This window comes from Tamandua tetradactyla, chromosome 22 (assembly GCF_023851605.1).
Source record: "Tamandua tetradactyla isolate mTamTet1 chromosome 22, mTamTet1.pri, whole genome shotgun sequence".
Lineage (NCBI taxonomy): Eukaryota > Metazoa > Chordata > Mammalia > Pilosa > Myrmecophagidae > Tamandua > Tamandua tetradactyla.
The window spans coordinates 27,302,356-27,327,281 of NC_135348.1; the positions used below are offsets into that span (position 1 = coordinate 27,302,356).

At 40.4% G+C, this 24,926-nt stretch overlaps 1 protein-coding gene across 4 annotated transcripts in view; it reads left to right on the forward strand.

Moving 5' to 3' along the window:
* The window catches only part of TBC1D9 (TBC1 domain family member 9), a 146,614-nt gene that overhangs the window by 99,813 nt on the left and 21,875 nt on the right, over positions 1–24,926 (forward strand). For all 4 annotated transcript variants that reach the window (XM_077139967.1, XM_077139969.1, XM_077139970.1 and 1 more), the window contains 6 exons: positions 686–856; positions 1,684–1,834; positions 5,819–6,033; positions 10,631–10,748; positions 11,916–12,201; positions 12,540–12,669. In XM_077139967.1, coding sequence (XP_076996082.1) covers positions 686–856; positions 1,684–1,834; positions 5,819–6,033; positions 10,631–10,748; positions 11,916–12,201; positions 12,540–12,669 — 1,071 coding nt within the window. The remainder of the gene's footprint in view (positions 1–685; positions 857–1,683; positions 1,835–5,818; positions 6,034–10,630; positions 10,749–11,915; positions 12,202–12,539; positions 12,670–24,926) is intronic.

Below are 24,926 nucleotides of genomic sequence, written 5' to 3' on the forward strand. Positions count from 1 at the left end.
ACCATCTGGTCTAATTCTCTTATTTTAATTTGTCTTGGTCACATAGCAAGTGAATCTGGTCCATATAATAAAATTGTTGAGAATGGGACATAGGTCAGTAAGTACATAGTCTCAAATCCTTACTATCATTCTCCTAATAAAACATGTTGGGCTCCTGTTGTATTAGGCCCAGACCAACATCCTCATTGGACAGATGAGGAAAGTGGAGCTCCAAGAAGAGACCTGATTAGCTGAAGTAATAGAGCCAATTACTGGTGGTGGAAACTTGTGTCCAATGACGGAGGCTTGCCAGTACCCTCCTTGTTGCAGTCTACCTGCTTCAGACTTATGTAGCATGTTCAAGGCACCAGAAACTAGAGTGTTGCTGAGGAGGTCCCATTACTTCCCACATCATGCAGGGCATGCTTTGCAAAAATGCATGCCAGAGAGCTAATGGTCAACCACCTTGTTGCAAAAAATGCTTTGGAAATACTGAGGAAACCTATTTTGAGCCCTACAGCACTGCAGTCTGTGACCCATGCACCAGTTTAATCCCTGCCAAAATGTTGGCTTGCTGCATTTCTCTTGTTCCTTCACATAAGAAACATCTTGGAACACATACCGTAGTTACTGGTATCTGGGCACTGACGATGTGGATTCTAATTCCCGAACCCTTCCCGCGTCCTCTTCCTCTCTCCACCTACAGGTATATTCTCGGCCCAGCAGCCTTGTTTCCTCCAGTCCCCAGAGAAGCACGAGCTCTGACGTGGACGGGGACCGCCAGTTCAACCTCAATGGGAACAGCGTCCCCACAGCCACCCAGACCTTGATGACCATGTACCGGCGGCGCTCCCCCGAGGAATTCAACCCTAAGCTGGTGGGTGTCCCTTCTGCGTCCCTGAACCCTTCTATATTAGAAAAATGACATTAAAAATTTTAAATATAGAGCAGTGCGACGGTGGCTCAGTGGCAGAGTTCTCGTCTGCCATGCCGGAGACCCAGATTCAATTTTTAAAAATTTTTTTTAAATATCAGCAAAATCATAAATATCTATGGACATGGAGGTTTTCCTCTAAGTAAAGCAGATTTTGTCAAACTATGTCATCAGTTTCAAAGTGGCTTCACGGAAGGAGACAGTTATAGAGGGTAGAGGTGAAGATATATTTGTCTTGTTCTCTTTTTAATTATTGTTTAAGCCCACCAACAAATAAGTACGCAGTTTTTCATCCCACATTTTAAAAGCATCAGCTCACTTTCACTCTGGAGGTGGGGAGCCGTAGAGCCGTAAATATAATCGGGATTCCACTGACCTGTCTCGGGTAAGCAGGCTTCTGATTCTGAGCCAAAGGGCCTCCGTGGCAGAATCCTGGCTATGAGAGATGCATAAATTTGGGGAAGAATTCCAGGAAATCTGCTTCTCTTTTTTCTCCTTACATTTTTAGCTTCTCGTTTCCTTTTTGAATCAGAATACATTTGCCCCCGAGATCTCAACAGCAAATTTTACTCTTAAGACCATCCCTTTAGAAAAACAACCAACCACCTCTCTTCTTGAGTAGAATGAGTTCAGTCAAGAACTTGACTGCCCCATTCAATAGGGAAAATGTTCCAGCCTTCCATAAAATAGCCCCACACTTGTCCTCTAACATTCCCCTCCCCATCCCTGAAGCACTTTAGAATGAAGTAGTGTCTCCTTATTCTTTTCAGGCCAAAGAGGTTTTGAAGGAACAAGCCTGGAAGATTCACTTTGCTGAATATGGACAAGGGATCTGCATGTACCGCACGGAAACAACTCGGGAGCTGGTGTTGAAGGGTATCCCCGAGAGCATGCGGGGCGAGCTGTGGCTCCTGCTCTCAGGTACGGCCTGGGGTGGGGCGCGGGCCCAGATTCGATGGGATCCGGGTCTCCCCTCTGACATCTATTATGCATCAGGGGCGTCTTTCAACCACGCTATGCGAACCCCTGATTCAGAGCCAAATCTCCTTTCCTCAGTCAGAGTGTTGACGTCCCTGCATTATTCTTCCCTTAATAAAAATACAAGACATAGATTAAACAGTTCAAATGCTGAAGGTGCCTTCCCCTAAGTCCTTATAACCTCTTCTTCTCTTTACTAAGGCTATTTGGGGGAAAAAAGGAGAACCTGAAGTAAAAGAATATAATTTTTCATAGTTTTTGGAGTGCTTTTCTAGTTTCCCAGCTATGTAAACTTCATAGCAAACTTTTAAAAATGGGGCACGTTGTCAAAGCAACCTGACAGGGGTGGGGAAGCTGGAGGAAACGGGAAGAATAAGAAATGCCTGTCCTTGATTTTTCTGGCCTCCTGAATTCTCTGGTTGTTCCTGAAGGTGTGGAGGTGAGAACAGAATCCACCCAGGAATCACAGCCTATCCAGGTTACACCTTTACTTCAAGCTGGCAATGCCAGGGAAGCAGAAGGGGACATGTTGATGGACCAGTGGGAAAGACGTGTCCTTCGCTCATCTGCAGACCAGGCTGCTATACCCCAACACAACCCTGTGAGATCAAGGCTTTGAATCCTTGTAGAGGAAGCAGGCGTCCTTCAACCAAGCCCACCACCACTTCCTCCTGCCCTGACGTAGCCTGTGTATCCCAGGGGATCTGTTCTATCAGAAGCATCAGAGCATTCCTTTGGGTTCCACCAGTCTTTAATATATAAATCAATTGCTCTGCCTGTATAGACACCTTGAATATAATTATTCCAAAGAGACTTATGTGAATATTTTTATTTGAGCCTAGGAAACTTGGCCACAACTTATTATTACAACCTTGTACTTACAAAATGACATTCAAATTAAAATAATAGAGTTACTAAGCTTATAAGATAGCCTTAAAAAACAAGCAAACAAACTCTCAGCTCTTTCTAAAAATAAGAAGAAAAAAAAAAAGAGGATAAACAGCAGCCATGTAGCTTATTCAGAAGTTTTGGTTGCGTCTTTGTGAAGTGGCTAACGAGACTGCATTGGACCCTCCTACTTGCTGAGAACTTGGCAGCATGAGCCAAAGATAAAGAAAAGCATGAAGGCGCCAAGTGGAATGAAGTGACTTGCTTTGTAGCCAGCCTTGTGGTGCCACAGGGCTTGGGGTAGATTCAGGAATTTAGACAGGCCAGCAACGATGTCCAAGGAAAGTCAATTTAGTGGTTTACACAAGGCACAGAATTCTCTCACATCAAGAGATGTCCAAGTAAGTCATCAAAGTGAAGTATTCTCATACTAAATTTATTTAAATTAGTCACGTGAGCAGAGGCTTCCAGTGAGGACATAATCCGGGGGAGAACGGACGTGCTAAATTTGAAAATGTAGTATCAGACCTAGAGAACAGAGATTGAAGTGGACTCTGACTCACATGTTTGAGTTTCCAGGGCTCAATAAGTCATCTTGCCTGTCAAGTTTAAGTTTATAGCAGTAAAACTCACTTTACTGGTGGAGAATCTTGGTCCATCTGTACTGATTCAGGAGAGATGGCAGAGATTTCACACTGGAACATACATAGACCGAGCTCTTCATTATCATTTGCACTTATAATATCTCATTTAATCTCCACCTGAGAGTCTCTCCTCAAAATAAGTATTATTCCCATTTTATAGAAATAGTATAGTAGCAGAGCCAGACATGATCTATATGGATCCAGAGTTTATTCTCTTTTATTGCACTGAGGGAAGATAATTTTTTCTCCTAAATGGCCCTACTGGCTCTTGTCTCCTGAGCTTTTTTTTTTTTAAAGGAAAGACAGAGAGAAGGAAGGAAGGATAGAAGAAAGAGAAACATTTTTAAACATTTTCTTGTTTTTATTGTATTCTGTTTCTCCGTTTTTGTTACATGGGCTGGGGCCGGGAATCGAACCGAGGTCCTCCGGCATAGCAGGCAAGCACTTTGCCCGCTGAGCCACCGCGGCCCGCCCTTGTCTCCTGAGCTTTTGATAACCTACCAGGGAGCTGGTAGCAGGACTGAGTTGGTTCAATGAAAGCAGCCAAGATCTCTGGGACACAAGGCAGTTCTAGTATTCAGACTCACCTGGATTTGTGTGTTTATTTCTACCAAGCTGTTTCCCTGGCTAGGAAACTTCTGCTGTTGGATAATCCATGGGGTGTTACTTGCATCTGTAACTTCTTTATAAATATATAGAGCATTACAGTCAGAGATAGCTTTATCAGAAAAAAAAAAAAAAAAAACTAAGAGAAAGAGAAAGAAATGGTACAGCTGCCCATAAGATGTGAAAGTGTCTCAGAGGTAGGGGAGTAGGGGATAGAACCTTGAAAACTAATTGGTTTTATCCATTTCAGGCAAAACTACCTGTGCTAGGCTCACTTACATGCCTAGTTTTCCATTTTCCTTGAGCTGACCAGCCATAGCTTCTCATTGAGGAACCACAGTTTGAGTCATTGCATCTCTAATTAATTACAAATCAAGATCAAGAAAATCATTACCACCTGTTCTTCCTTGCATTTGGCAAACAAGCTGCCTTGATAACCTGATTCAGGTCACTGGCCAAGTAAATAAAAACTTCCATTCTAATCCTCCCTACTCAAATTAGAAGGTTATTTACAGCGAGTACCTGGAAACCAGTGTTTAACAGCCTGTGGCAGAGATAACGTTTAAAGTTACACCCGTGTTTCCTTTAACAGCGTGGTCTGTGTGAGGCTGCAGTGGGCAGTGGGCCACATAGCGCCCCCTGTTGGTACATAAGAGAGCCCCCGCCTTCCCACACAGTTCACGCAGGGTGGGTTTCTGTGCAGGTGAGCTTGGTCTCGGGAAAGCCTGGCTCCTAGCAGGGCACCCCACCGGGGTCTGACCCTGCTTCCCAGATCCTCCAGGCCCCTGCAGCAGGACCTGGACTCAGTTTACCCACCAAAGATGACATGTCAGATGGCAAGAACATTTGCAAATTTCCCACAAAAACAGAGCAAAAATTTAGTTAGTTCTGCAACTAAACTGCCATATTTAGTTTCCTGCAACTAGACTGCCTTTCCTGGGCCAGTGTCAGTGGTGAGGCTGGTTTACCTGGTGACCGTCAGGGACAAGAAATGGACCAGCCCAGTGGTCTCACGCTCTACTTCTCAGATTGGGAAGACAGATGCTTACCCTAGCTTTAAATATACAGATATGTGCATATATATATTTCTATGTGTTTGCACATAAACATATATATTTATAGAATATATAAAATGCAAGAATGTTACAATGCAAATATCTCAGACCAGTGTTTTGCAACTGACCCTCACCCCCATCCTTACCACCTAAGAAACTCCGAATAACTGTGTCTTGCCACTGCCAGGGACACCCTAACACCCTCTGCAACTTTAGAAATCCCTTTAAATATTCCAATTCAGTCTCCTACTCTTGAATGTAGCCGATTAAAGACCTTAAGAGCTAACACTTGAGCATACAGTTTTCAAGTTTGTTTTAAAAGCCACAACCTCCTTTTGCAAGTGAAATCTTAAGGAAAACCCCAATAAAAGAAAAGCATAGCTGCCCTGGCTGAAGGGAGAATTGAGATAGGTGAGCACTTAGCTTGGCTTCCCTCTGGTCACCTTTTCTCCTCAACCCCTGAGCAGCCCCTTAGGAGTAACCACGGAAGCATCTTGGGAAACATTTCTATAGCCTGGAAACCACCATGTAAGGGAGATTTTAAATAGCCTCCTTACCCTGGAGCTAAAAAGAGAAAGAAGCCATGGGTACATATCTGTGTGATTTCATTATTGTTTTGTAGTTTTCCTTTGAAAGGTAAGGAGAGAGAAGATATTCAGTAAGTTTGGTTGCAGGTTAAAGAGAAGAGGAATTTTTTGCTTTATTGATGGTGTATTCCATTGGGTATTTCCCAGGCGCCATCAACGAGAAGGCCACACATCCTGGCTACTATGAAGATCTAGTGGAGAAGTCCATGGGAAAGTATAATCTTGCCACGGAAGAGATCGAGAGGGATTTACACCGCTCCCTTCCAGAACACCCAGCTTTCCAGAATGAAATGGGCATTGCAGCGCTGAGGAGAGTCTTAACAGCTTATGCGTTTCGAAACCCTAACATAGGGTATTGCCAGGTAAACTGTCATTGATGGATTATACTATATATCAATTTCATTTTTAGCTAGTAAATAATGAGAAGAAAGAAGAAAGGCTTTATGGTTAATGCAACTGTTTCCGAAGTGAGGCAGTTGAGGTTTCTCAACCTCAGCACTATTGCTATTTTGGATTGGACAGTTCTTTGTGGGTGGGGCTGTCCTGTGCACTGTAGGATATTTAGCAGCACCTTGGCCTCTGTCCACTACATGCTAGTAGCACCTCTCAATTGTAATAACCAAAAATGTCTCAAGACATTGCCACATGTCCCCTGGGAAGCAAAATCGCCCTGGGTTGAGAACCACAGCACTGAACAGAGGAGCCAAGAGAGAAGACTGCAATTTCTCTGTCTGCCACTGTCTAGCTGTGTGACCTTGGAAACTCACTTCACTCTCTGATCCATCCTCTATTACTCATCTTGGCGTAAGAGAAAACAAGTCTGAACACCAGGCTTTTGATTCTGGATTGCCACAATGCTCTTACTTTACATGCTCCTGAGCAATGATGTCCTTGAAAATACAGCTTTGGTATGCTATGGTTACATTTTTATACACATTAAATTAAACGCTTAACTTGATATTAAAGAAAATGATGCCCACACACAGCCTGAAATCATCACTTTTGTGCTGGTATGCATACCGCAATTTGGGAATCCCCAGGATAATGGGACTGCTGAAGTTTCAGTTCCAAGGCCACATGTTCAGAGAGGACTTCCCTGACCATCCACCTAAAGTGGGTTTAGCTCCTCTGTGTTCACATACACACACACACACACACACACACACACACACACATCAGTGTCCCTCTACCACATTGTTTTGTCTTCTTGATAGCACTTATTGATTAATTAGTCACCCTTTACATCTCATTCTGTCTCTGACACAGAATTTAACCCTGTAAGACTTGCCATCACTGTGTCCAACCTCCCCCACTCCCCCCCCACTCAATCCAGTGCCTGTTATACTGTAGACCCTCAAAAATACACACTTGACAACTGACTATCAACTGATCGTTGGCCATGATCAAGCACCTAATAGACAAGTTAATGCTCAGGTGGAATTTTAATAACGTTTTCACTTAGAAAAGTGTGGAATAAGACTTAGAAGAAAGAGCCTAATAGACCAAAATCCCTTTTTGAAATTTATATTGTGGTAGTTTGATGAACAATTACTAGTTTCTAGAAAATCAAAAGAATAGTAAGAGGTAGTTTTGGTATCTAATAGAGTTGGGTTCATATATATCTTTTGATCTTCCTCTTTTTTAATTAAGAGGACTATTAAAGTAGTTTAGGTCCCAATTATGAGTGACCTGCTAATGTCTTTTAATAAAGAAGGGTTACTTTAGAATTTAAGTCACTGTTGCCCATCTTTGTCTAAATGGAAATAATGGACAAGGATTCCAACTTTGAAAGGTTTCATTGTTCTCTGGGCAGAGACTCAGACCACGTGTACTTGGTTATAGGAACCACCACGAAAGGTTAAAAAGGAAAATTCACCTCACTGAACTAAGGATTGAAATTGCTGAGAGATTTTAGTGTGTTACAAACTTTGGCAAATAGCCTTTGGGCCCAGTTTTTGTTTGTTTTGGGCACAGTTTTGAAGGAAGGTTCGCCTGGGTGCATTGAGGGCCCAGCCCTTGGTGAATATTGGTGTCAATGGAGATCCTTCATTACTGGCTTGAGGACTAACCTTTTAAGATTTAGAGTATTTTTATTGAAAAAAAAATTCATTTTGGAGGAAAAAATCCCACAAACTTAGTATTATTTTGGCCATTGGAGAAATACATATATGCAAATTAAAGAACAATATAAAAATAAAAACAAAATAATGAACAATCTGAAAAAGAATCAAGAAAACAATTCTATTTATAATAGCATCTAAAAGAATAAAATACCTAGGAACAAATTTAACCAGGGAGGTGAAAGACTTCTACACTGCCAAAAGAAAATAAAGAAGATCTAAATAAACGAAAAGACAGCCCACGTTCATGAATTAGAAAACTCAATATTGTCAAGCTATCGATACTGCCTAAAGCAATCTACAAATTTAACGCAATTCCTACGAAAATTCCAGCATCCTTTTTTGCATAAATAGAAAAGCTGATCCTCAAAATTCATAGTTTTTTTATTAATTAAAAAAAATTAACAACAAACAAAACATTAAGATAGCATTCCATTCTGCATATACAATCAGTAATTCTTAATATCATCACATAGTTGCATATTCATCATTTCTTAGAACATTTGCATCGATTTAGAAAAAGAAATAAAAAGACAACAGAAAAAGAAATAAAACGATAACAGAGAAAAAAAAAAGATTATACATACCATACCCCTTACCCCTCGCTTTCATTTACCACTAGCATTTCAAACTAAATTTATTTTAACATTTGTTCCCCCTATTATTTATTTTTATTCCATATGTTCTACTCTTCTGTTGATATAGTAGCTAAAAGGAGCATCAGACACAAGGTTTTCATATTCACAGAGTCTCATTGTGAAAGCTATATCATTGTTCAGTCATCATCAAGAAACATGGCTACTGGAACACAGCTCTACATTTTCGGGCAATTCCCTCCAGCCTCTCCGCTACATCTTGAACAACAAGGTGATATCTACTTAATGCGTAAGAATAACCTCCAGGATGACCTTTCGACTGTTTGGAATCTCTCAGCCATTGACACTTTGCCTCATTTTACTCTTTCCCCTTTTGGTCGAGAAGGTTCTCTCAATCCCTTGATGTTAATTCTCAGCTCATTCTAGGGTTTTTCTCAGTCCCTTGATGCTGAGTCTCAGCTCATTCCAGGATCTCTGTCCCACGTTGCCAGGAAGGTCCACACCCCTAGGAGTCATGTTGAGGACTAACTTTTAAAGGTTCATAAGCAAAGCTAACCTAAACTAAATGAAACAGAAGAACATGTGACACAGACAGTATGGGGTCTACAAAGTCTACAGATCTTTTACCATCTGGCCTGTTACAGAAAAAGACCCCTGTGAGTATAACTCAGTAATTTTTTTTTTTGACTGAGACATGAGCCTTTATTATAGAGACTTACTTACAGCAATGACAAAAGACATAAATGTAGGAGTCCAGTTCCTCTGATGGTGGTTGATACAGAACTTGGTGTGAAAGTGTTTCGCATTGATCAGGCGGGAGGTAGGATTTTTTTTAAAATTTATTTATTAATTAAAAGAAATTTAACAAACCAAATAAAACATTAAAGCATATAATCAGTAATTCACAATATCATCACTTAGTTGCATATCCATCCTTTCTTAGAACATTTGCATCAATTCAGCAATAGAAATAAAAAGACAATAGAAAAAGAAATAAAACAAAAACAGAAAAGAAAAAAAAAGATTATACCTACCATACCCCTTACCCCTTGCTTTCATTGATCACTAGCATTTCAAACTAAATTTATTTTAGCATTTGTTCCCCTTATTATTCACTTTTATTCCACATGTTCTACTCGTTTGTTGACAAGGTAGATAAAAGGAGCACCAGACACAAGGTTCCCACAATCACACAGTCACACTTTGAAAGCCACATCACTATTCAATCATCATCAAGAAACATGGCTACTGGAACACAGCCCTACACTTTCAGGCAGTTCCCTCCAGCCTCTCCATTACATCCTGAATAACAAGGTAATATCTACTCAATGTACAAAAATAACCTCCAGGACAACCCCTCAACTCTGCCTGGAATCCCTCAGCCATCGACAGTTTGTCTCATTTCTTTCCTCTCCCCTTTGGTCAAGAAGGTTTTCTCAATCCCCTGACGCTAAGTCCCAGCCCATTCCAGGGTTTTTCTCAATCCCCTGATGCTGAGTCCCAGCTCACTCCAGGATCCCCGTCCCAAGCTGCCAGGAAGGTCCACACCCCCGGGAGCCATGCCCCACGCAGACAGGGGGAGGGTGGTGAGACCGCCTGCCATGCTGGCTGGAGAGAGAAGCCACACCCTAGCAACAAAAGAGGCCCTCCTGGGGGCGACCCCCAAGCTCAAATTTTAAGTAGACTTGACCTATCCTTTGTGGGGTTAAGTTTCATATGAGCAAACCCCAAGACTGGGGGCTCAGCCTATAGCTTTGGTTGTCCACACTGCTTGTGAGAATATCAAGAATTCAACTTGGGGAAGTTGAATTTCTCCCCATTCTCACCATTCCCCGAAGGGGGCTTTGCAAATACTTTTCCACTCACTGATCAAATCACTCCAGGATTCATCGGGGCATCACCTGGACAAACCAACAAAATGTCATGTCCTACCTGAGATTCCAAGTACTTATGGTGTTCAATCAAACTATCTACATAAGTTATATTAGGAAATGCACTACTCAAAATATGAATTTTGTACCAAATAAACATTTTTTGCTTTAGTCTCACACATAAGGTGACATTTTAAAATATTAATTACCATCTATTTTCAGCACCCTGCAATAATGACATTCCTTTGTTCTTCCTCATGCAAAAACATTTTTAAACTTTGTACATTTTAACTCGGTAATTTTTAGGTTCACAGATTTGCTTATATTTTAAAATCTTAAAATTGATAGAGTGACAGTGTCTCATTCCTTTAGGCCATGAATATTGTCACGTCGGTGCTGCTTCTCTATGCCAAAGAAGAGGAAGCCTTCTGGCTGCTGGTGGCCCTGTGCGAACGCATGCTGCCCGATTACTACAACACCCGAGTAGTGGGTATGTGTGGGAGCATGTGACACTGTAACCAATATCTCAACAGAAAGATGTTTCTAGAGCGGTGATACCGGCTGGAACTACATTTCCAGTTACCCTTAGCCAAAAGCGTTTCGAGACAGTTTTGCTAAGTGGAAAGGAGAAGCCTTGACTCACTCACTATAGGTTGTACCCAAAGGGGCCACTTGGAGCTTAAGAGGATACACAAGCATCACTGTTAAATAAATTATTCTAGAAAACATTTGACGTGGTTGTCACTCCAGGTGACCTGGAAAAGCAACACCAGGTACATCAACCATCAACCCAAAGAGTTGAGTCAAAAACATGTTAGTGAAGAGAATGAATGCATAGAGAGCAGAAGTATTGGAAATGTAGCTATAGGAGTGGAGAAAATAGTATATAAATGTTCCCCAAAGCTAAGCTCCTAAGGTATTTTTCGGAACTGGTTTCATTACAGGCAATCATTGTGAACATTTAAATGAGTTATGGTCTTTCCTCCTTGTAATGGCTTTAAGTGTTAAACATTTATTTTGCAGGACAAGCTTTTCACTGTGTTTAGCAAAATGCATGCTTTATGCTTCCTTTTGCATTCTGTTGTTTTTTGGAAACCTTTGCACACTATTTTGGCTCATTGAAAATATCCTTCCAAATAAACATCAGTAAGTTGACCATGAATATGCTGGAATGCACCTAAGATTTTAGAAAAACAAGATATCATTCACCTGTGGGGACCATGCATCCAGAACAGCAATATTATTTATAGAAAGAGATGGTTAGAGCTGCATACTGCATGCCTGTGCAAATATCACGTTGCCCACAATATACGTCATTGTATGTCATGAAACTTTTGTAAACTGACTTTTTGAATCACCTTTATAGTTGCCACATTAGTGTCATTTTATGGTACAGAAAGCAAGGCGGGAAGACCCCAGAAAGAAAATGCTGTCAGAAGCAGGGCAGTGACGGGGCTGAATGTCAGTGCTGGTACCGTGGTGCAGAGATGGAGGCCTGTGCCTGGCCCTGCCGTCAGCAGGAAGGAGCAGGGCTTCGCTCTTAGTGGAAGAAGACAGTTGTGAACTGCATTATCACAATGCAGCCGTTTGGGTGTGCTCATTAGTGAGAAGGCCTAGTCCGTCATCCCCTGCCCTTTCGTGTCCACCCGCGATGCAGGTGCGCTGGTGGACCAGGGCGTCTTCGAGGAGCTGGCCCGGGACCACGTCCCGCAGCTGTACGACTGCATGCAGGACCTGGGGGTCATCTCCACCATCTCCCTCTCGTGGTTCCTCACGCTCTTCCTCAGTGTGATGCCCTTCGAGAGCGCCGTTGTGGTGGTCGACTGTTTCTTCTATGAAGGAATCAAAGTGATTTTCCAGCTGGCCCTGGCAGTGTTGGATGCAAACGTGGACAAGCTGTTGAACTGCAGGGACGATGGGGAGGCCATGACTGTTTTGGGAAGGTATTTGCTAAACCTAACTGGACACCCCCTCCGGCGTCCTTCCCTCTGCTTTCCATGTATATTTCTCCTTGGTTTCCCGGGGCCTAATTGGTCAGTGATAATCATAATGCCCGCTTCTCTCTGTGCTGGAGAAACTTACTTGCATTTGCTTTGTTTTTAGAAGTGAAATAAATTCCATTCTGCTCTTAAAGGAGAAGCTAGTCTTTGCTTGAAAAGTATGGAAAACATCAGAATTTCAGAAATGTCAGCAATAGACATTTTTCAAATGATGGATAGAGAACTGTAATAGAGAATTCCAGGTTAGCCTCCCCATGACTTCTGATTCATTCTCCTTCCAGGTACTTGGACAGTGTGACAAATAAGGACAGCACGCTGCCCCCCATTCCTCACCTGCACTCCCTGCTCAGTGATGATGTGGAGCCTTACCCAGAGGTCGACATCTTCAGGCTCATCAGAACCTCCTACGAGGTGGGACTTGTTTCCTAGCTGAGTGTTAGAGCACCCTGACGCAGGACGTGTGTCGCATACTTCTATTGCTAACCCAGGAAAATAGCTCTCCCCTGAGTTTACCTGCTCCCTCTTATATTGCAAGAACCAATTGCTTTTTTGCCAGCTGACAGCTTTAGACTCCTGGTTTGGGGATCAGGGAAGCACAGTAACTGGAACCTAGAATATCTGGTGGGGTTAAGACCTTGGCAGCAAATGCCATGACAAGTTTCAGCTCTCTGACTATAGCGTGATCTGGGTGGACCGAAGAGGTGCTATGGTAGGCAGGCTTAGGGAAGTTGACCTGCACAAATCAACCCACTTCCGCATCTTCTCTAAAGTAGATAAGCCAGTCATCTTAAGCTCAGGACACTCAGAACACCTAGTACCATCATGGGCAGAACCAGAGTCCTAGCATCCCTCTAGAGTTGCTTGGCCTGGAGGGATGTGCCTAATGATGATGCCAGACTCAGCCTGCTCTGGTGCTTTTATGGATGAAAGAACCACAGGGCCAGTTGCCCCATCGCGTTTGGTGACTTATGCGGCCCTGAGGACTCAGAATCTGTGATACCTGATAGTTTCTTTGATTCCTGATCCCTGGTTCAGCACATCTTATAGAGTAATCATTAAAAAGGAGATAAGATGACTGCGCGGCTGAGCACACCATCCCTCTACAGAAGTTTTTCAGCAGTAGGACTGGTGGTTATCAGCATTCCAACTAGCACAGCCTGGATAAGGAAGAAATGCTGGGGATGGGTTGAGTTCAGAAGAAAACTCTCTCTTGGTATAAACAAATTCAGTGCTTTAAAAAAAAATGTTACGGCGCCAGGATCCCTGTCAGAAGTAGGTGTCCTTAATTCACAGTGGGAGAAAGATTGATGATTTATTGTGTTTTTGAATCTCCATTTAGATTCCATGTGTATTGAAAACAAGACATTTTTAGTTATGTTTTAGAATGATAAAAGTGATACATGGTCATTGTAGGAAATGTAGAAACTAGAAAAAATGAAAAAGAAATCTGTATGATCCTATGAGCATTTCACCATATTTCCCTCAAGTACTTTTTTCTGTATGTGATATACACTTGAAAAATAAGGTCCTATAATTGCTGCTTTGTAATATGCCATTTTTCATGAGCATTCTCTAATATAGTAAGTACTGTTTGAAAGTATGATTTTAGTGGATTCTTAGTATTCTGCTTTAATGTAGTACAAAATGTATTGAACTGGTCCCCTTTCTCTAGAAATTTACTTCACTTGCTTCCAAATTTTCAGTCCTATATGGAATTCTGCAATAAACTTGTACACAGATATGAAATTTCTGATTACTTTCTTAGAGTCCTAAAACGGACTGACAGCAGTGGATCAAAAAGTATGAATTATATCCAAGCCCCTGACAGACTAGCCAATTTCTGTAAAGATTATCCAGCTTTTATTTTCAGCTGGTTTGGAAATCAGGCATGTACACTAAATGAGACCTGGTATATCTGGTGGGACTAGTGATGCTCTTTCACTTCACTTCTTCAGAAGCACTTATTATTGTACTGCATTCTTTTTAAATCTTTGCCCCAAGTCTTTTGAATAGTACATTATCAGAGATTTTGGATAGTTATTCTATTAGAAAAAGAGCCCATGCAATTAGAGACAATAATTATCGTTATACCAGTGGTGTTGTTTTTCTAAAGGCATGCCCTGACACCTTTATTTTTAAGAGTATTCTGGATCAAAATAATAAAGCTTATATGTAGATTCAGGCTTTAATCTCAACAGTTAATAATCTAGCATTATGGTGTGGTTAGCCCTTAGTCCATTTTTCATGGGAAGGCAAAGAGATTGGAGACTAGATCAAGAGCTGGTTTCCATTTATATCCTCTCTAGCCAATCCTTAACCGTGGCCCTAAGCTGTCAGGCTTCCTATGGCAGGACCCCACAATAGTTGCTGCCTTCTGCTCAGGGAGACAACTCTTTTGATTTATATCAGTGGCTACATCACCTCATCTTTCGATGCATGACGACTGCGTATAAGTGTCACCACCCTGCTCATGAGTTCCCAATGGCTCCCCACTGCCTCACAGATCAACTTAAGGGACACCACAAATTCTTACCTACCACTTTTTTTCTCCTCCTAACCATTCAATTGGGAGTCCTCAATCCTGTCTGTGCACTGGAATCACCAGCAACACTTTTAAAAACACAGATTACCAGTGACCATTCCAGACCAATTAAATCTCAATCTCTGAATATGAGACCCAAGAATAACTATATTTTTAAAGATTCCCCCGGGTGGTTCTAGTGCCCAGTGAGAACCATTGCCCTCCATGCAGAATGGGGCCTCCAGCTGCTAAAGTAGATTATAACCTGGTTTGGAATAGGTGGGACACCTGAATGTTCAAAGGCCTACAACACATTTCTACTTTCTGCACTCTGGAGTAATTAGCTGTGAAAATGAAAAAGCAGGAAAGAGTACTGAAAGCACATTCAGTTTTTGAGAGCTGGTCAAGGGCTTCTCGAATTGGTGGAGCTTGGTCTGCTATTGATCATATTTCACCTGCTGAGTGGAGATGACAACTTTATATCATAAATGATTTGAGGCAAAAACTTCTCTCATTTTGAGTTCTCTCAAAGCCTTGCTGAAAGGAGTTGTACAGACATTTCTAGGGGCCCTGTGTATAAGGCTCTGCAGTTTTGGCATAATTATACACAAATTGGACAACAAAGTACCAGCCTTAAAGACAGACTTACAGACAGAGATGACCTTCCAGGAAGGCACAGTGGCACATTGATAAGTGACCTTACAGCAGGCACACAACTGTAAAAGAGTTTCTTCATGAGCAAGCTCACCCCAGCCAGGTGGGTTTAGTCTAAGAGGTGTTAAACAGGTAAAGGATGTGGCTAATAAGACAAAAGGAGTGGTTGGAGCATGTAATCCAGTTATTAAAGTTTTAAGAATGTGGTGGGCTTGTTAATGATGACTATAAGAAGTTCCAATCATGAGAGCCTGCCGTGTGTGGAGCAGGGTGCTGGGTGCTGCATAGACAGCCTTGCCAGATAAATGTCAGCTCATTTTAAGTTATAAAGTATTTCAAGAGAGGCTGAGTGAATTGTTCAAACCCACATAGCTAGAACGTGGCAAAATCAGGATCCAAATAAGAGATCCTCAGCAATAAAGCCAGAGCAGGGTAGTTTGTCTGGATAAAATGGTGGTGAAATTATAGATGTACATATGGACCTGAGGTCAACTGGTTAAACAGAAGCTGGTTCATAGGGAACGTTGATTTGCAAGGCACCCAACAGTTACTAGAAACTGAGAGGAGGGTTTCTTCAACAGCATTGCTTCTGCTCCCTGTGTATTGAATGCATTGGAGTGGGGGGAAACTGAAGGGATAGAAACTAACAGAGAAGATACTACAGTTATGCCAGAAGTAAAGACTGAAGAGACGCAAGAAACAACATTTGTCTATTTATTTATTCAACAAATCTTTATTTAAGATGTTACAAGTGTACTAGAGACAAAGATGGTCATTATATACTGATAAAGGGGACAATCATCGGGAGGTTGTAACTATTATAAATATATAGGTACCAAATAGCAGAGCCCCAAAATATTTGAAGCAAATATGAGAGATTTGAAGTGAAAAATGGATGGAACTATATTAACAGTAGGAGTATTTAAGACCACTCTCGATAATGTATAGAACGTCTAGTCAGAAGATCAATAAAGAAATGCAGGACTCCAGTGATACACTAAACTAATTAGACCTAACAGACATACATAGAACAGTGCACCCAATGAAACAGAATACAGACCATTGTCAAGTGTATGTGGCTCCTTCTCCAGGATAGACCATATGTTGGGTCATAAAACAAGTCTCAATAAATTCAAAAATATTGAACTCATACAATATATATTCTCCAGCCACAATGGAATGAAGCTAGAAATCAATAACAGAAGGAAAAATGGAAAATTCACAAATATGTGGAAATTAAACAACATACTCTTAAACAACCAATGGCTTAAAGAGGAAATCAGAAGCAAAATTGGGAAATATCTTGAGGTGATAGAAAATGAAAATACAACAGATGCTGTGAAAGCAATGTTGAGAGGGAAATTTATAGCCTAAATGCCTATATTTAAAAAAGAAGAAGGACTTCCAGTCAGAGATGTAACCTCAAAACTAGAAGAACTAGAAAAAGAAGAGCAAACTAAACTCAAATTAAACAGAAGGAAGGAAATAAAGATTAGAGCAGAGATAAATGAAATAGAAAACAAAACAAAAAACAATAAGAAGGATCAACAAAACCAACAGTTAAGATGAATAAAATTGACAAACCGTTATCTAGACTGACAAAAAAAGGGAGGATACAAATAATAAAAATCAGAAGTGAAAAGGCAGACATTGCTACAGATCCCCATGGAAATAAAAAGGAATATAAAAACATACTATGAACAACTGTATGCTAATAAATTAGATAACCTAGATGAAATAGGCAAACTTTTAGACAGAAACTACCTACATTGACTGAAGAAGAAATAGAAGATCCAACAAACCAATTACTAGTAAAGAGATTGACTCAGTAATCAAAAACCTTCCAACAAAGCCAAACCCAGGACCAGATGTCTTCACAAGAAAATTTTACCAGACATTCCAAGAAGACTTGATTCTAGATCTGCTCAAATTCTTCCAAAAAAAATTGAAGAGCAGGGAACACTTCCTGTCTCATTCCGCAAGGCTAACATCAACCTCATACCAAAGCCAAATAAAGATACTACAAGAAAAGAAAACTATAGACCAACGTCTCTTATGAATGTAGATGAAAAAATACTCAACAAAATACTAACAAACCAAATCCAGGAGCACATTAAAGGAATTTTACACTATGATCAAGTGGGATTTATCCCTGGTAAACAAGGTTTGCTCAACATAAGAAAATCAATTAATATAATATATCACATTAATAGAATGAAGGGAAAAAAACACATGGTCATCTCAACTGGAAAAAAAGTATTTGACAAAATATAGCACCTTTTTTATAATTTCTTAATTTTTTAATTTTTTTAAAACTATAACAACCAACAAACATTCTTAATGTATGATCATTCCGTTCTACAGATCAATAATTCACAATATCATCACATAGCTGTATATTCATCATCATGATCCTTTCTTAGAACATTTGCATCAATTCAGAAAAAGAAATAAAAAGAAGACAGAAAAAAAATCACACATACCATACCCCTTACCCCTCCCTTTCATTGATCACTAGCATTTCAATCTACTAAATTTATTTTACCATTTGTTCCCCCATTATATATTTTTATTCCATATGTTCTACTCCTTTGTTGATAAGGTAGATAAAAGGATCATCAGACACAAGGTTTTCACAATCACACAGTCACACTGCAAAAGCTATATCATTATACAAATGTCTTCAAGAAACATGGCTACTGGAACACAATCTACATTTTCAGGCAGTTCCCTCCAGCCTCTCCATTACATCTCAACTAACAAGGTGATATCTATTTAATGCGTAAGAATAACCTCCAGGATAACCTTGCAACTCTGTTTGCAATCTCTCAGCCATTGACATTTTATTTTGTCTCATTTCACTCTTCCCACTTTTGGTCAAGAAGGTTCACTCAATCCCTTGAAGCTGAGCCCCAACTCATTCTAGGATTTCTGTTCCATGTTGCCAGGAAGGTCCACAGCCTTGGGAGCCATGTCCCATGTAGAGAGGGGGAGGGCAGTGAGTTTGCTTGTTGTGTTGGCTCAGGGAGAGAGGCTACATCTAAGCAGCAAAAGAGGTTCTCTTGGGGGTAACTCTTAGGCCTAATTTTAAGTAGGCTTACCCTATCCTTTGAGGGTTAAGTTTCATATGAACAAACCCAGGATTGGGGGTTCAGCCTATTGCTTTGGTTGTCCCCACTGCTTGTAAGAATATCAAGAATTCTCCATTTGGGGAAGTTGAATTTTCTCCCTTTCTCACCATTCCCCCAAGCAGACTTTACAGCACACTTTTTTTGATGAAAACATTCAGAACACTAAGAATAGAAGGAAACTTTCTCAACATGATGAAGGGCATATGTGAAAAGCTCACAGCTAACATTCTACTTAATAGTCAAAAACTGAAAGCTTTCCCTCTAAGACTGGAAATAAGACAAGGATACCCACCGTCAGCACTGTTATTCAGCATTGTATTGGAAGTTCTTGCCACAGCAATTAGGCAAGAAAAATAACTAAAAGGTGTCCAAATTGGAAAGGAAGGAGCAAACTTTACATATTTGCAAATGATCTGATTGTCTATACTGAAAAACCCTCAGTAAAACTCTGAGAGCTAATAAATGAATTCAGCATAGTGGTGGGGTACAAGATCAACACCCAAAAATCAGTACACAAGCAGTGTGTATTCTATACACAAGCTTCTATATGCTAGCAATGAACAACTGGAAGAAGAAATCAAGGGGAAAAAATCTGTTCACAATAGCAACTAAAAACAATCAGTTATCTAAGAATAAACTTAACCTTTCCATGTAAAGGACTTGTACATGGAAAACTAAAAAGCATTTGTGGTAGTTAGATTCAGTTGTCAAGGCCAGGTGAACATGCCTAGTTCTGTTGCTGTGAACATGAGCCAATGGTATGTGAACCACATCTGTTGCTCAGTACATCTGCAGTCGGCTAAGAGGCGTGCCTGCTGTAATGAATGATGTTTGGTTTAATTGGCTGATGCTTAACTGAGAGAGTTAAATGTAGCACAGCACAAGCAGCTCAGCATACCTCATCTCAGCACTCAGAGCTCAGCATAGGCCTTTGGAGATGCAGAAAGAAATCACCCCAGGGAAAGTTGTTGGAACCCAGAGACCTGGAGAGAAGGCCAGCAGAGATTATCCTGTGCCTTCTCACGTATGAAAGAACCTCAGTGGAAAGTTAGCTGCCTTTCCTCTGAAGAACTAACAAAATAAATCCCTTTTTATTAAAAGCCAATCCATCTCTGGTGTGTTGCATTCTGGCAACTAGCAAACTAGAACAGCATTGCTAAAATAAAGAAGGCCACCCATGCTCATTGTATTAAGATGTCAGTCCTACCCAGAGAAATTTATGATTCAATGCAGTCCCGATCAAAATTCTGACAAGTGTCTTTGCAGAAGTGGAAAAGCCAGTCATCAAATTTATTTGGTGAATGAATTTGGTAGAGGCATACTTCCCAATCTTAAAATTTATTACAAAGCCGCAGTAATCAAAACACACAGTTATTGACATAAAAACAGACATATAAACCAATGGAATAGAATTGAGAGCTCAGAATCAACCTTCATATTTATGGCAGCTGATTTTTTACTAGGTGGGAAAGACCACTCAATTGGGAAAGAATAGTCTCTTCAACAAATGGTGCTGGGAAAACTCGATCTCCATTTGCAAAAAAAAAATGAGGACCCCCTATCTCACACTATATACAAAAATTGACTCAAAATGGATAAAAGACCTTACTAAAAGAGCTAGAACTATAAAACTCATAGGAAATGCAGGGAAATTTCTAGACCTTGTGTTAGGCAATGGTTTCTTAGTCTTTACATATAAAGCACAAAGGAAAAAAATATATAAATTGGACCTCATCAAAATCAAAACTTTTGTGCATCAAAGGACTTTATCATGAAAATAAAATGACAGCCTACACAAATGGGAGAAAGTATTTGGAAAACCACATATCCAATAAAGGATTAATATCCAGAATGTATAAAGAAATCTTTCCAAAAAGACAACTCAATTTAAAACTGGGCAAAACACTTAGAAATCTCTCCAAAGAAAAATGAAACAATGGTCAACATCATTAGCCATCAGGATTATGCAAATCAAAACCACAATGAAATACCGTCTTATACCCATTTGAATGACCACTGTTTAAAAAACGGAAAAAAGCAAATTTGGATACAGTGCCAAGAAATAGGAGCATTCATTATTGCTGGTGGCAGTGTAAAACGGTGAAGCCACCATGGAAGAAAGTTTAGCAGTTTCCCAGAAATTTAGGTATAGAACTACCATATGACCCAACAATCCCACTCCGAGGTATTTATCCAAAAGAATTGAAAGTAGGGACTCAGATATTTGCACACCAGTGTTCATAGAGGCATTATTCACAAGTACCAGAACCTAAGCATCACGCCAGGGGATGGGGTGGGAATAGAGAATAGAAGGTTAAGGCTTAACAGGGTTACTATTTGGAATGATGGAAATGCTTTGATAATGAATGGTGGTGATGGTAGCACAACATTGTGAGCATAACTAACCTATGGAATAAATATCTGAATTAAAAGCAGAAAGTGTTAGATTTTATATGTGGTAACAGAATAAACTTTTTAAATAAAGCCATGGAACTACACTACAGAGTGAAGCCTAAGTTAAACCACAGACTGTAGTTAATAGTACAATTATAAAAATGTGCTTTTGTCAGTTTTAACAAATTTTCCATACAAATGCAAGGTGTTGGTGGTGGGGTTGTATTTGGGAAACCTGTATTTTATTCCTGGGTGTTCTGTAAACCCATAACTTCTCTAACAAAGGAGGGAAAAAAGATTTTACAAGTGTCTATCTTATGCCAATCATCATACTTAGCCTTGGGAATGTATTATCAATATCTGGTATTATCTTTTACTTTCTTTATTCTTTTTAGCTAACAGAAATTGTCAAGCACAGTAACAACAGTACATGTCAAGAGGATAAAATAAGGCATTTCCATGAACCCATCACCCAGTTCCAACAATAATCAACATTTTCCCAAGCTTTGTTTCATCAATCCCTTTACCTCCACCCCCAGAGTATTTTAAAGCAAATCCCAGATAGCAAATTATTTTGTAAATCTTTCAATTTGTATCTCTAATAGATATGGCCATTTCGGGTATAAAATTTCTTCTAATTCCTAGCTTTGATTTTCAAGTTTAATTTATTTTTCATTTGTTGAATCCTATTTTCTCTGTTATACTCTTCCTTCTCTTTAGCAAATATACATAAAAGCAATAAATTTCGAAGTACATCACAGCAATTAATTGTAGAACAGATTTCAGAGTTTGGTATGGGTTATAATTCCATAATTTTAAGTTTTTATCTCTAGCTGCTTTAAGGTACTGGATGCTTCTCATTATTTCTTATCTCTTAACCAGCATGTGCAAGTGACAGCTAATGTTCTGTCCATTCACAAGGGGTACTTAACTTCGAAGCTGACTAGAGTGTTATTGTAGCTTCTTGTTCACCTCATGTGGCAACTCAGTCCTTCAGCTCCTTCGTCTAGACAAAGGCCTTAAGAGACAGGAGTACCTTGAGGAGCCTAAATTTAGGTGATGAAATCTGAGCCTGCTTTCTGAGAGTTATAAGGGTGTCTCGTGGTTAGGGTGATGGCCTTGAGTCGAGGCTTTTGTGGAGGTCAGAGAACCCTAGAGAAGACAACTCATCCAGGCTTCCGGGTCAAGATGGCGGCTTAACAATGTGCGCATTTTAGTTCGTCCTCCAGAACAACTACTAAATAACCAGAAACAGAACAGAACAGCTCCCAGAGCCACAATAGTGACCGGACACACAGCATACCCAAGTCTGGACCAGCTGCACAGGCTGCGAGCACCCCCCAGAACCGTGAGTTCCCAAAGCTGTGGCGGCCAGCGCCCCTCCCCCACAGGCCACTTCCCAGAGGGGAAAGGAAAGGACTTTACCAGCAGCAGGGACTGGCCACAATCAAACGCCAATTGTGGAACTAATTAACAAATTCTGACTACTAAAAATAGGCCCCCAGCTTAGGTGAACCTGATCAAAGCGGAGGTTGCTCATTTTTGCCCTGGTACCAAGGGGGCAGGACTGACAGAAAAAGGGGGAAAAAAAAAAAGAAGGAAACAGAGGTTTTTGTGGCTGTGTATCTACAAAGGCTTGACTGCCTCTGGATACAGCGGCAGGGCTTTTCAGGCTGCAACTGCCTCAGGCATAGGCAGAAGCGAGCTCTTTGGGGGGCTTATCTGGAGCTTGTGCCTTCCCCAGGGGAGGGGTGAAGCCCCACCCAGGTGGAATCCCTCCATCAAGCAATTCAGTCCCCAGGGCTTGGTTATTTGAAGCCATTAAAACCAGCCTACAGCCTCCTCTGTCACCACCACGCCAAAGTTAAAGAGTCTGCCAAAGTTTAAGGTACCACATCACCTTATACTGGAGGGACCTGCAGTCAGACAAGCACCACATACTGGGCAGGATAAGAAAAACAGAGTCCAAAGACTTCACAGGAAAGTCTTTCAACCTGCTGGGTCTCACCCTCAGGGAAAACCAACACAGGTGACTCTTTCCTCCTGATAGGAGGCCAGTTTGGTCTGGGAAAATCTGGCTGGGGTCTATAATATCTAAGTAGACCCTTCTAAGTGTGTATGGGGGAAAGGCACCACACAAGCAGGGCAAGAAACAAGAAAACCAGAACTGAAAAATTATCCTCTGTTAAACAAAACTTAAGCTAAAGCTCCAGATAAAGCTGAACAGAATGTCAAAGAACAGATAGACAACAAATTCATCCAGCAAGACAACCCTAGATAAAAGAAGTGAAAGCAATCTCCAGAATAAACTAATTAAGGTAATCAAATGCCTAGATGTCAGCAAAAAATAACAAATTACACTAGGAAAATTGAATATATGGCCCAGTCAAAGGAATAAACCAACAATTCAAATGACATACAGGAGCTGAAACAATTAATTCACAACGTACGAACAGACATGGAAAACCTCATCAAAAACCAAATCAATGAATTGAGGGAGGATATAAAGAAGACAAAAAAGAACAAAAAGAAGAAACTGAAAGTCTGAAACAACAAATCACAGAACTTATGGGAATGAAAGACACAGTAGAAGAGATGAAAAAACAATGGAAACTTACAATGGTAGATTTCGAGAGACAGAACATAGGATTTCAAAACTGGAGGATGGAATATCTGAAATCCGGCAAGAAACAGAAACTATAGGGAAGAAAATGGAAAAATATGAGCAGGGACTCAGGGAATTGAAGGACAATATGAAGCGCACGAATATACATGTTGTGGGTGTCCCAGAAGGAGAAGAGAAGGGAAAAGGAGGAGAAAAACTAATGGAGGAAATTATCACTGACAATTTCCCAACTCTTATGAAAGACTTAAAATTATAGATCCAAGAAGTGCAGCGTACCCCAAAGAGAATAGATCCAAATAGACATACTCCAAGACATTTAATAATCAGAATGTCAGAGGTCAAAGAGAAAGAGAGGATCTTGAAAGCAGCAAGAGAAAAGCAATCCATCACATACAAGGGAAGCCCAATAAAACTATGCGCAGATCTCTCAGCAGAAGCCATGGAGGCGAGAAGACAGTGGGATAATATATTTAAATTATTAAAAGAGAAAAACTGCCAACCAAGAATTCTATATCCAGTAAAATTGTCCTTCAAAAATGAGGGAGAAATTAAAACATTTTCAGACAAAAAATCACTGAGAGAATTTGTGACCCAGAGACCAGCTCTGCAAGAAATACTAAAGGGAATGAGACAGATACAAAGACAGAAGAGAGAGGTGTGGAGAAGAGTGTAGAAAGGAAGACTATGAGTAAAGGTAAAAAGAAGGAAAATTAGATATGACATATAAAATCCAGAAGGCAAAATAGTAGAAGAAAGTACTACCCATGCAGTAATAACACTGAATGTTAATGGATTAAACTCTCCAATCAAAAGACATAGTCTGGCAGAATGGATTAAAAAACAGGACCCATCTATATGCTGTCTCTACTCAAAGGACATGAGGCCAAGGACACAAATGGACATTTACACACCAATGTTTATAGCAGCATTATTAACAATTACCAAGAGATGGAAACAGCCAAAATGTCCATCAACAGACAGTTGGCTAAACAAACTGTGACATTTACATAAGATGGAATATTATGCAGCTGTAAAACAGAATAAAGTTATGAAGTATGTAACAACATGAATGGACCTTAAGGACATTATGCTGAGTGTGATTAGCCAGAAACAAAAGGACAAATACTGTATGGTCTCACTGATATGAACTGATATTAGTGAATAAACTTGGAATATTTCCTTGGTAACAGAGACCATCAGGAGATAGAAATAGGGTAAGATACTGGGTAATTGGAGCTGAAGGGATACAGATTGTGCAACAATATACAGTGCAACAGGACTGAATATAAAAACTCAGAAATGGACAGCACAATATTACCTAACTGTAATACAATTATGTTAA